General features: G+C 30.0%; 1 protein-coding gene across 1 annotated transcript; it reads left to right on the plus strand.

The window, feature by feature from the left end:
• The first annotated feature begins 1,548 nt into the window (after positions 1-1,548).
• Positions 1,549-3,630, plus strand: LOC139506440 (putative leucine-rich repeat-containing protein DDB_G0290503). Its single transcript, XM_071295458.1, has one exon. It carries the CDS (start codon positions 1,549-1,551, stop codon positions 3,628-3,630), a length of 2,082 nt encoding a protein of 693 aa, XP_071151559.1.
• Positions 3,631-11,883: the final 8,253 nt, after the last annotated feature.

An 11,883-nucleotide genomic window follows, 5' to 3' on the forward strand; every position in this document is an offset into this window, starting at 1 on the left:
GAGCTAAGTTTAGCATGGGATTACTTCCCTTGTGTTACAAACGGTTGCAATTTTTAATTGAATTATCCCCCTTTGGTCGCAAACTTACATTTTGATCATCATAGAAGATAGAATAGAATAGAATAGAATACTGTTATTTCCCAAATTACAGGGCCCATAAAAGGCATAAAATCAGATACAATTGATTTACATAATTGGTAACAACAACAATAATAGAGGCATATACATATATATTTGGAATATAAGCATTGGTCAGAATCAAGCTAAAACCCACATATATATTGTGAATAAAAGAATAATAAAATTACATTATACATGTATATGTATTCATTCTCAAATTATTTACTTGACTTAGTGTCTGTGTTCATACCTGATCTCCTTAATTCTTATTTTAGTGATAAATAAACAAAAAAAAATAGAAAAAAAGTCGCTGGATATATAACGTAAGGGTACCCAAATTGCACCTATTTAGAAAAAAATAGCAACGGAAATCTTACTACATAAGACTCATCAGTGTCGCTCATACCAAATATTTATAAAGCCAAACAAGTACAAAGTTGAAGAGCATTGAGGATCCAAAATTCCAAAAAGTTGTAGAAAATTGACAATGTTTATTTGCACATACACACTTATATAATCTTATATCAAAATGTCAGTAAGATTTCTCTGTATGGCATGATCAAATGATATATGTATACAATAAATCTGCCAACTAAAAAAATATATTGAAATTATACTACAAATATTACGGTTCTTTCAAAATGTAGGCATAGTTTCTTAAAAGGGGGATTAGTATATTATGCAGTGATGTTATAATGGTTGTCCAACCTCAATCGTAACAGCAAAAACAAAATTAAAGTACATGGAGGAAAAAACATGGAGGAAGATACACATAGGGCGTAATATGTACCAATGAGAAGAGTTGTGCCATAAGGCCACAAGATTTAAGGAGTATTTGTTAGTGCAAAACCAGTTTTAGTTTGTTAAACTTTCCATTTGTTAATGAGAACCAGTTTGAAACTAGTTTCGAACCTAAACTGGTTTGCCGTTTGTTATTCTCAAACCCAAACTGGTTCCAGAAACTATTCAAACCATGTCCAAGGGTGGTTTGTGGTTTCGGTTTATGGTTTAAAATGGCGGCAATCGGTTGAAGTGTGGTGGTTGAAGGTGGTGGTTGTGTAATTTATTGAGAGCCAGTTTTACAGATTTTACAGATTTTTACAGACTTGATAGTGTTTTAATGTGAACTTTTATTTCCTGTATTGCCAATGAGAACCCTGAATGATGTTTTAGCAAAGTGAAAATACATTTACTGCCATTTCTCGAAAGAAAATGAGATACACGAGACAAAGAAATAGCCGACTCATAGTCGCCATCTTGGTTTTATGAAGAAATTTTAAAGAAGTTTTTAATTAACAGTCCTTTTACCTTTTAAACATAGAACACTTTTAATATATAGTGTACAGTTTTAAGAAAGACAATTGTTTTATTTAAACATTTTTTCCAAATCACTGTTTTTGAGTAGATACAACCAACAGTAAATTCAAAATGTCGAGAAGGTCAAGTAGAGAATTAGTTCCAACTAAAATATATACACCCAGCAAGAGTATTCAAACTACCAAGAATTATGTATTAAATGAGAAAAGAACTTTGAATAAAATTAAGGAAGCTGCAAATAGAGACATTGATATTCAAGCAACTTTGAAAAGGGGGAATTTAATCATACAGTTTTCATCGGCTGCATTTTTGCAATTCAATACATGCTTCGACCAGTATTTTAGTTCAAACCAAAGTTTAAAACTAACAGTACATGAAAGGTTCGATTTATCAAAGAAATTATCAGAGAGGTCAATTTCATTTGCCGACGTTAGTAATCCGTCAAAGCAGTTGTATAGGGTGAACATTTTTAATACAACATGTCGTATTGAAGTGAATGGGAAACAATTTATGTCATTCATAGATGAACTTTCTAAAATTGCATCGCATATGAGTAATGATCTAGACTATAAACATCTCAACACCAAAATTAAAGAGCAATGTGATTTTTTATTATCATCAATTAATAACGGTCATAATCCGTCAGTTGTAGTGGATAATACAAAGATTAGTCAATCTAAAGCTGTTACAAATGCTGCCGCTGGTAGTAATGACATTAAGGACCCTAAAGTATGCCCTAAATGTACTAGAAATTGCTTATCTAGAAGTGTCTGGTGTAATAGGGGTGAACATTGGATACACTATAATTGCGAAAAACTAAAAAGTGAAATGATTAACATTTTAGAGAATAATTCTGATACAAACCATTATATATGTTCAATTTGTGATATAGACTCCATAGATGATAAGCAAGTATTATCTGTGAATTCTCCCACTCATACTCAAGTATGTGATAGTATCAACTTACCTTTGGTCAACATGATTAATGAAGAATCTTTTTTAGAAGGAAATGAAATAGAATCCGATACTTCAGTAAAACATATAGATAAAGATCAAGTAATACCCAAAGTAACTTTTGCTCAATCTCTTTTATTGGAGGAATTTCCAAGGTCTTGTGCCTTATGTTTAGAGTTGTTAAATACTGATGAACAAATTTGTGAATTCTGTGATCAATCTTATCACATAAAATGTATGGGAAAAGAAAATAAAATATGTCTAGGATGTGAAGCGACACATAGTCAAAATTCTGAAAATTTGCATTTGAATATTGAAACTTCAGTAAAGAAGGTTAATTCACCTCGTCCAACTTTAGTCTGTGTAGACAAAAACATTACTGATAAATCTAAAGAAAATCAAGATAAGGATAATGAAAATAGTGTGTTGAAACAGAAAGAATTGCGTCAATTAGAACTTAAATTAAAGAAAAAAGAAGAAAGTCTGAAATTAAAAGAGTTGTCAGTGAATGAAAAACTTAAAGAGAAAACCAAGCTTCTTGATTATCTTCACCAACTTGAAGCCCGAAATTTAGAGTTAGAACAAACCATAAAAACAATGAATAGGAAAATTATTATATTGGAAGAAAATCAAAATAACTCTTCCCTGCGTAATGAAAAATCAGAATCTGGAAATTTAAATAGTCATAGGGATAATAGTGAAGATTTACTGGTACAAGTAAGGAATAAAGTCACAAAATTTATTGTGGACAAGATTGAAAATGAATTGGATAAATTATCTGACAATATTACTGAAAGCAATGATAAATTAAAGGATACACAAAATCATGTTTATCAACAAAATGTGAAAGATAACTCAGAAAATCAATATTCTCAACATAATTGGGATTACCAAAATTATTATCATCAATATCCATATTATTATGATCATCACAACTCATATTATATAAATAATTATGGAACTGTAAATGAGAGTCATAGTGATTCAGAAAGTAGATGTGATTATGAAAATCAATGGTTTCAAGATACGTCTCCGGACAATACTCAAACTGTTACTCATTCGAATCTTATTGATGTATTAGCGTCAGACAACCAAGTAAGGACAAATTGTGATTCACAAAGTAATCAACCTAGGAACTATTTGGGACAAAATTTATATTTCCAAAGTAATAACATTGCCAAAACTTTACATGGAAATAATTTTTTATGGAAAACAAGCCTCAGTGTCCAACCGACATAATGGAACAATTAAATCATGAAAGTAGAGAGGATGATAAAAAGAAAGAACTTAATATTTTAACTTTTAATTGTAAAAATATACAAACATGCGGTATGTTTTTTGATGAACTTTTTAAATCAACAGATATATTTTTAATTCAAGAACATTGGCTGTTTAATTTTCAACTGAATTTACTTAATGAACTTCATCAAAATATTTGTGGAATTGGAAAAGCGGTCGATGATAAAGATCCAATAAATCCAACCAATTTACCTCGTGGTTATGGGGGAACAGGAATTTTATGGAGAAAAGACCTTGACAATTTTATTAATCCGTTAGATATTGGAAATGATAGAATTTGCTGTGTTGAACTTTTAGGATCTTCAAAGCTACTCTTAGTATCTGTTTATTTACCATGTAAAGGAACACCATCTGACTCATTAGAATTTTATAACTGTATAGACCAACTACATGAAATCGTTCAAAGTTATAGCGACTCTCACTCTATTATAATTGGTGGCGATTTTAACGAAAATATTTTAAGTAAAATAGATACGAGAAGAAACAAATATTTAGTAGACTTTTTGAATGAAAATAGTTTATATACTGAAGAAAATGGTATTACTTTTGTAAATTGTAGTGGTAAAGGAACTTCAACTATTGACTTTTTACTTTTTAAACAAGATATTAAAGAGAATGTGATCAGTATGGAAACAATGGACAATGTAGCTACTAACGTGTCTGATCATTTTCCTGTTAAAGCAAAAGTGAAATATATCATCAATGCTAAAGAAAAACTGAAATGTTCAAATTCAAATATTTTACCCTCTGGAAAAACTCCATGGAAAAAAATAGATAAAGACGCATATAAAACTTTAGTTGAAAATGGATTAGATAATTTTTCATCATCTTTAGAAAATAAATATGAAGTGGATATTGCTTTTCAAAATATGAACAGTTTACTCTTCAATTCAGCAAAAAGTTGTTGTCCAACTCCTCGAAAAAGATATAGAAAACCAAAATTAAAAGTAATGAATGAAGATATTTCTGGCGCAATTGCAATGAAAAAAAAGGCTTTTTATCAATGGAAGATTAATGGGCGGTCGGAAGATCCAAGGAATGAACTTTATATTCAGAAAAAAGAGACAACTTATAATTTACGTAAACACTGTCGCAAGGCAGTTGCGATGAATAGAATCGATGAAAGAGAAAAAATAATGGAAGCAAATATCAAAAACAAAAATTCATTTTATAGACTTATTAAAAAACAGAGGGGAAGATTAAGTAATCATATAGATGAACTATCTGTAGGAGACACAGTGTATAGTACAGAAAACAACATTCTAAGTGGATGGAAACATCATTTTGAAAATTTAACAAAAAATTCTATTCATGAACATTTTGATAACAAATATCAACAAAAGATCGAACAAGAATATATTGATATAATTGACATTTGTAGAGCTATGTTTCAGCACCAAAGTATTACTGAAAATGAAATAGTAGAAGCTTTGAAGTTATTAAATTTAAATAAATCACCAGATATATTTGGAGTTTCAACTGAAAACTTATTATATGGAGGACAATCTCTTATTTATCACCTTAAAGAACTCTTGGATAGTACTTTTAGACTTTGTTATATACCAGACGAACAGAAATTAGGGATAGTAATTCCGCTCTTTAAGAATAAAGGAAGTTGTAAAGACAGTAAAAATTATCGTGGAATAACAATTACTCCAACATTATCCAAACTCATTGAGGCTGTTTTAAAGATCAGAATTAATCCTGACATTATAAAATATCAAAATCCATTACAACGTGGCTTTACTAAAAGAACAGCACCATTAAACTGCTCTTTTATTATAGAAGAATATCACAAGGAATGTATCGAGTTAAATGATCAAATAATAATAACTATGCTTGATGCAAAATCTGCATTCGATGCTGTTAAACATGCTGGGCTTATCAGAAGATTATATCAAATGAAAATTCCGGAACAATCTATTTTAATTATTGATAATCTATATAAAAATGCTGTTTCTTGTGTTAAATGGAATAATCAAATATCGGACACTTTTAGAATAGAACAAGGCGTAAGACAAGGAGGGACTCTTAGTGCAGACTTGTACAAAATCTATATAAATACACTTTTAGACATTTTAGCTGATTCAGGATATGGAGGCAAAATTGGATCGATTTCTTGTTGTGCTCCTACTTGCGCAGATGATTTAGCCATTCTTAGTAACTGTCCGTATGAAACGCAAATTTTAATTGATATGGCCTTTGATTTTAGTAAACGTGAGGCATACTTATTACAACCAGCAAAAAGTTGTGTTATACAGTCTAAATCACGTCACCATGAGAAAGTAAATGAAAATTTTTGGAATTTAGGCAATTCTGTTCTTCCAACTTCTAATAAAGCAACACATATAGGAATATGTCGTACAGACGACGATTCATGTAAAGCAACAATAGATGAGAATTTAAAGAAAGCAAGAAGGACACTATATAGTTTAATGGGGGTTGGACTTTATGGCGAAAATGGACTAGATCCACAAACTTCAATGTCAATAATGAATACTTATATCATACCGATAATGTTTTATGGATTGGAAATAGTAATCCCTAGAGGAAGATGTTTAGAAACTTTAAATATCCAATTTAAGAAGTTCTTGAAACAATTGTTATCTTTACCAAAAACAGTAGCAGATCCTGCTATATATATGATTTCTGGGATGTTACCTGTAGAAGCTCAAATAGATGTAAAAATTTTAACTTTTTATGGAAATATTACTAGACAAGGAAAAAATTCTATTGAATGGCAACTAGCGGAAAGGCAATTAAATGTTAAATCTATTAATAGTAATAGTTGGTTTAGTTTACTGAGGAAAACATTTTTGAACTATGAACTTAATGATCCTGCACAATACTTAGTTAATCCAATTAGTAAATACCAATGGAAAAGGGAAATAACTTCCAAAGTTCAAAAATTCTGGATTGAGAAGATACTGAATCAAGCAAAACTTTATACCAGTTTAAGATACTTATCGTTGATATATAAACCAGGACAATGTCATCCTATTGCAAATACAAATACTATGAATTCAAGGGAAATTATTAGAATTCCTACAAAATTGAAAATAGCTACTGGGAGTTACATTCTGCAAACAGTTAGAGCCAAGTTTAAAAGTAATACAGAACTGTCTATATGCAAACTGTGTAATGAAACAGAAGAAACTTTACCACATTTCTTATTAACGTGTAAAAGTTTAGAAGATATCAGAAAACCAATTTTGGAAGATTTAATTAATTCCTGTAGTGAAGAACTAGCTGCGTTTAATATGAAAGGTGAACATTTTGACATTTTACAACTGATCATAGATCCCTTTAATTACATGACAATGTTAAGAAATGAAAAAGTTTTTAAAGTGATACAGAACATTATAGATCCAAAATGTAGGCGATTATGTTACAATCTCCATTGTGAAAGATATAGACTGTTGCAATTAGATGATATAAAGAAAAAGAAAAGAAAGTAACATTTTATGAATCCTAAGTGTCAATTGGTTGTCTACTCTTAAACAGTGATATCTTTAGATAAATATTTTAGATTTTAAAATATTTAATGATTTGATGATATTGACATTAAGTCCAATTTTATCGTCAAGAATATGATGAACAATGTAAATAGTGTACAGTGATATTGGTGGAAGATATTTTTATTCATGATGTGAAAAACCAATACTCGGAAGAGGTGTGCCTACATTGGCAGAATATATATTACAGATTACAGATTACAGTTGATGCAGTGTAGTGGTCGCGAAATTTTTTATGCAGATTCTATGGTCAAATTGATTTGTTTGTGGATTTTCAATACAAATGTACTAGTATAACCTTTTTGTGTTTGGTGTTTTTTTAACTTCACATAGTTTTATATAGATAATTAATCTTAATTCTGAACACTATATGTATTTGTTTGATCATTTATTTGTTGCTGTTATTGCTATTTTTCTCAGTCTGGCAGTTGTCTTCTTGTATTAATTAATTTTTTATTTGTTGTAAATTGGAAAATACTGAGATGACGATTAATGTTTATGAGATAACAATCCGAAAAAGAAAAAAAAATGTAAACATTACTAGCTTATGAAATTGTTAGAATTGTTAAAATTTGTGATTAAGTCGTCATTTCTAGGTCAGTGATTTTTGGTATATATGTTGTTGCATTAAGATAAGCACAACTCATTGTAAAATTTAAAAAAAAAAATGGCTCCATTCTCGAATTGGTATGAATGAACACTGAAACATTTGACAGGTACCATGTTGAACTTAATTGTGATTAGGTATGGTGAACCACCATTGATAGTTCATTGATATTGGTATACAGTGTGCACATCTCTTATTAACCGAGATTTTTATAATTTGACTGGGTGCGTCAGTCAGTATCCTACCAATAATTAATTAAGAGATTTTTTTTTTATGTCTAAATTCTCAGCAAAAAATACATCTCTTTCTCTCTGCAGTATCAAGGATTATTTAACACAAGTTTAAATTGATGCTAATTTTTAACGCCCAGTGACAAATATTTCATGCATGTTCAGAAGAAACCCGTAGATTAAAAGTCAGGTATATAATGTAAGAAACAAGAGATGTGATATTATTGCTGATGAGGCAACTATCCAAATATGAAGTGGATGTAAGCAATTATAGGCAACCTTAATGCCTTCAACAATGACAAAACCAGATACTGTAAAGCCGTTTATAAAAGGCCATGAACAGTGTGAAACAATTCAAACGAAAAAACTAACGGCCTAACTATACAAAACAAAACAATTTACAAAAAATCAAATATGAGTTGAGACATGAGCCAACGACAACCACTAAACAGGTTCATAAAGAATATGACAGGGATTGATATAAAAATGAAGATGATGTATGATTGTCAATGAGACACCTCTTCAAAACGACCAAATGACACAAAAAATAACAGCCATATGTTACGATAGAGCCCTCAACAATAAGCAAAGCTCATACCACATAGTCCGCTATAAAAGAACCAGCAATCACAAATGTAAAACCATTCAAAGGAGAAAACTAACAGCCTAATTAATGTACAAAAGGACAGTGGTGTAACAGTCGTGACAAAGCGCTCCCCTCCCCTTAAAGAAACATATGCTGTATGTTGTATCCTTACATATAGATCCATAAACAATGAAAGATATTGAAAAGTGGTAGTCCAAAGGTTTTGACCATCGAAATTTTGCATTAGAAATAATAGTTAGGACCAGAAGATTTTCTTCTAGAACCACCAGAGAAAAATGAGAACTTGAGAACTTTCTGATATCTTTGCTTTATACAAAAAAAATCCACTTCGGTTACTTGAAAAAAAATGGATAGACTAAGATGTCCTTTTTGATCAGTCACTTTCACAGGCACTTGTCTCAGATCCCCCCTAATATACCTTAACATATATTCCAGACAAACATTGACGATTTCTTGTGCAGTTTAAGATTATTTTTAAAAATCAAATACTAGTTAAGATTATTCTTAAAAATCAAATACTAGTTAAGATTATTCTTAAAAATCAAATACTAGTTAAGATTATTCTTAAAAATCAAATACTAATAGTGGGGGTTAAGCCTGGTTGGTTTAACAAAATTGAGTTAAAGGAAAGCACAAAGTAAATTTTAACGAACAGAACACATTTTACAGTCATTTCTACTGGACGTATTTTAATTTTCTAAATAATTATCGTAAACTTAATTCTTGTCATCGAACAAAACAAAAATCTGTTATATATATATTTGACGGCAAATTGAATTTTTATTTTAATGATTTTCTCATATATCTCCAGAAGAGGTCTAGATTCATTTTTTTTTGGGGGGGGGGGGGATTCTTCACCAAAAGACATTCTGGAGATGTACAGAAGAGCCGAACATGCCCAAGTAGTTTTGGCATCATGTAAATACGCACAGTAAAACTCAGTTTTAAAGAAGTCCGAGTCCGATGTCAGAATGAGTATTAACAAAAGAAACTGAAAACGTTTTTTTCTTCATTAAATTGCATCCAATATACAATGATCAATGAGGCATTTATCCACACCAAGAAGCAGCTGCATGTTTGCCTCAATCCTTAAGGCGTATTTGTTACAGAAAAACTGGTTTTAGTTTTAGGTTTTGGTTTAAAACTGGTTTTGATTGGTTTTGGTTTAGGTTTCAAAACTGGTTTTGGTTGAGATATTTTTCAACAAATGTAAAGTTTATCTAAAAAAGTATATAGTGTAGTTACATGAAGAATGAATAGTTCTAACTCCTATTGACTTTGATAAATTTGTCAACAGCATAAACACCCTTTAAGCCAATGGCCTTATTACAGTCTACAGGTGTATTGAGATTGTGTATTTAAATTCGATGTATCTATGCTACTCAATTGCTCTTTTTCTTTATACATGTATATGTATTCTCTCTGGTAAAAGTTCTTGTTCATCTCTCTATAGAGAGGGTTTATATGTTATTGATGTACGTTGATCACTACTTGTCTCTTCTTTTTTTTCTCTCTCTTTTTTTTCGATTTTTCACAGTTCGGTTTAGTAAAACTATGCAATTGTGTAAATGCAGCTTGAAAAAATAGATCATATATATATTTTAATATTATTGTATATTCTGTAACTACTGTTCGCTGCTGTCTTTTGTTTGTCATATATTGTATATATTTTTGTTTGCCATAGCATGTATATGCTTCATGCAAATAAAGTATTCCTTTGATTACCGTATGATCGTGTTTCGAATTCTTCAGGTTTATGTCTAGTCTTCTATAAACTTGTTTTTTTCTTTTCTGCGTTTTCCTTTTCACCTAAATATGGCGTTGTCAGTTTCTTTTCAATTTTAACATTTTTAATGTCCCTCTGATATCTTCTTTTTAAGATTTTAACCTATGTTTAAAAGCCGTCATTGAGCGAATATTTACTTTCTTGTCTTTTGGACCTGGTTTAATATTACAGGGCCTCATGAACATTTAAATTGTCTTAAGATTTATCTGTGTCATTCTCAAGATTTCAGCCACTGTGTATATGAAGCTTACAACAATTGCACGTTCAATGACATTGAAGCTGATTTATTAACTATTTCTGATCGAAATCTTTTATCATATAAAACTGCCCATTACTTTTTTACAGTTTTATTTTATTTTATTTTTATATTATATTATATTTATCATTTTCAAAAGTACTGGTAGCAAAGCGATTCGTTTACGTTTTGACAAATTCAGTATAAAACAAATTTTCTTCGAATTGTCTAGATTTTTTGCTTTTATCACATATCATAATTTTATTTTATGAAATTTAATAATGTCAAAATTCCTAAAATTGTTCATGTCTGTCCCTTCTATTTTGATGGATGTCACTATTACATAAAACTGATATCTTCATTTATATTTACAAATGTTTTCAGAATTAAATGTTGTCCAATTGCATAACCTTTAAAGAGATGCGAAAATATTTATTATATATTGTCAAAATTTTAAAAGTCTTGTTTATACACAATTTCAAACACAAAAAGTGTTATTCTACCCGGGGGTCTAAGACAACAATTGCAAGGACTCTCATGCAATAGTGGGTTATATATTGTTTTTACCGAAACTTGTTTATAGATACTTCAGGGTATGTTAGGACAAGATTGGCATAGTTTGGTGCAGATATCATCTTTTAATAATAAAAAGTAAAACGGTTAATGATTAGGGGGTAAGAATGATCAAAGTCATTTAACCCTTTAAATTTAAATATCAAACACTTTTTCGATATTATCTCTTAATTTAACTAAGATAAACATCAAGTTATCAAGTTATTTTTTTCATCTTAATGAATGGTCACACTTTCCTTCGTGTACTCTCAAATTAATAGAACATCATGTTATCAAAATATGATTTACATGGTGAGCCTTTTAAAGAGAAAGTGTTTTAATACCGAAACTTGCGTATATGGGGAAAATATTTTTAACATGCGTTGCTCATTCAAATTAAAAAAAAATCCTCTTTGAATGGCGAAGTTTTATTTGACACGTTTTAAACTCATCAAAGTAAAGCAGTGATCAAATACTTACCCTTATTTAAATGGTAGTTAAAGTGATATTTTTAAGTTGGCGGTATTTTGGATTTTTGGGAAACGTTGTATGCATTTATAACCCGATGAACTGCCTGCAATATGAGAGGACAATTAATGTAGCGTTTGCACTAACAGAAATAAAAACAATGAAGCCATTTGTGAAAGATAATTCGATATAT

This window comes from Mytilus edulis, chromosome 1 (genome assembly GCF_963676685.1).
Source record: "Mytilus edulis chromosome 1, xbMytEdul2.2, whole genome shotgun sequence".
NCBI classification, from domain to species: Eukaryota; Metazoa; Mollusca; class Bivalvia; order Mytilida; family Mytilidae; genus Mytilus; species Mytilus edulis.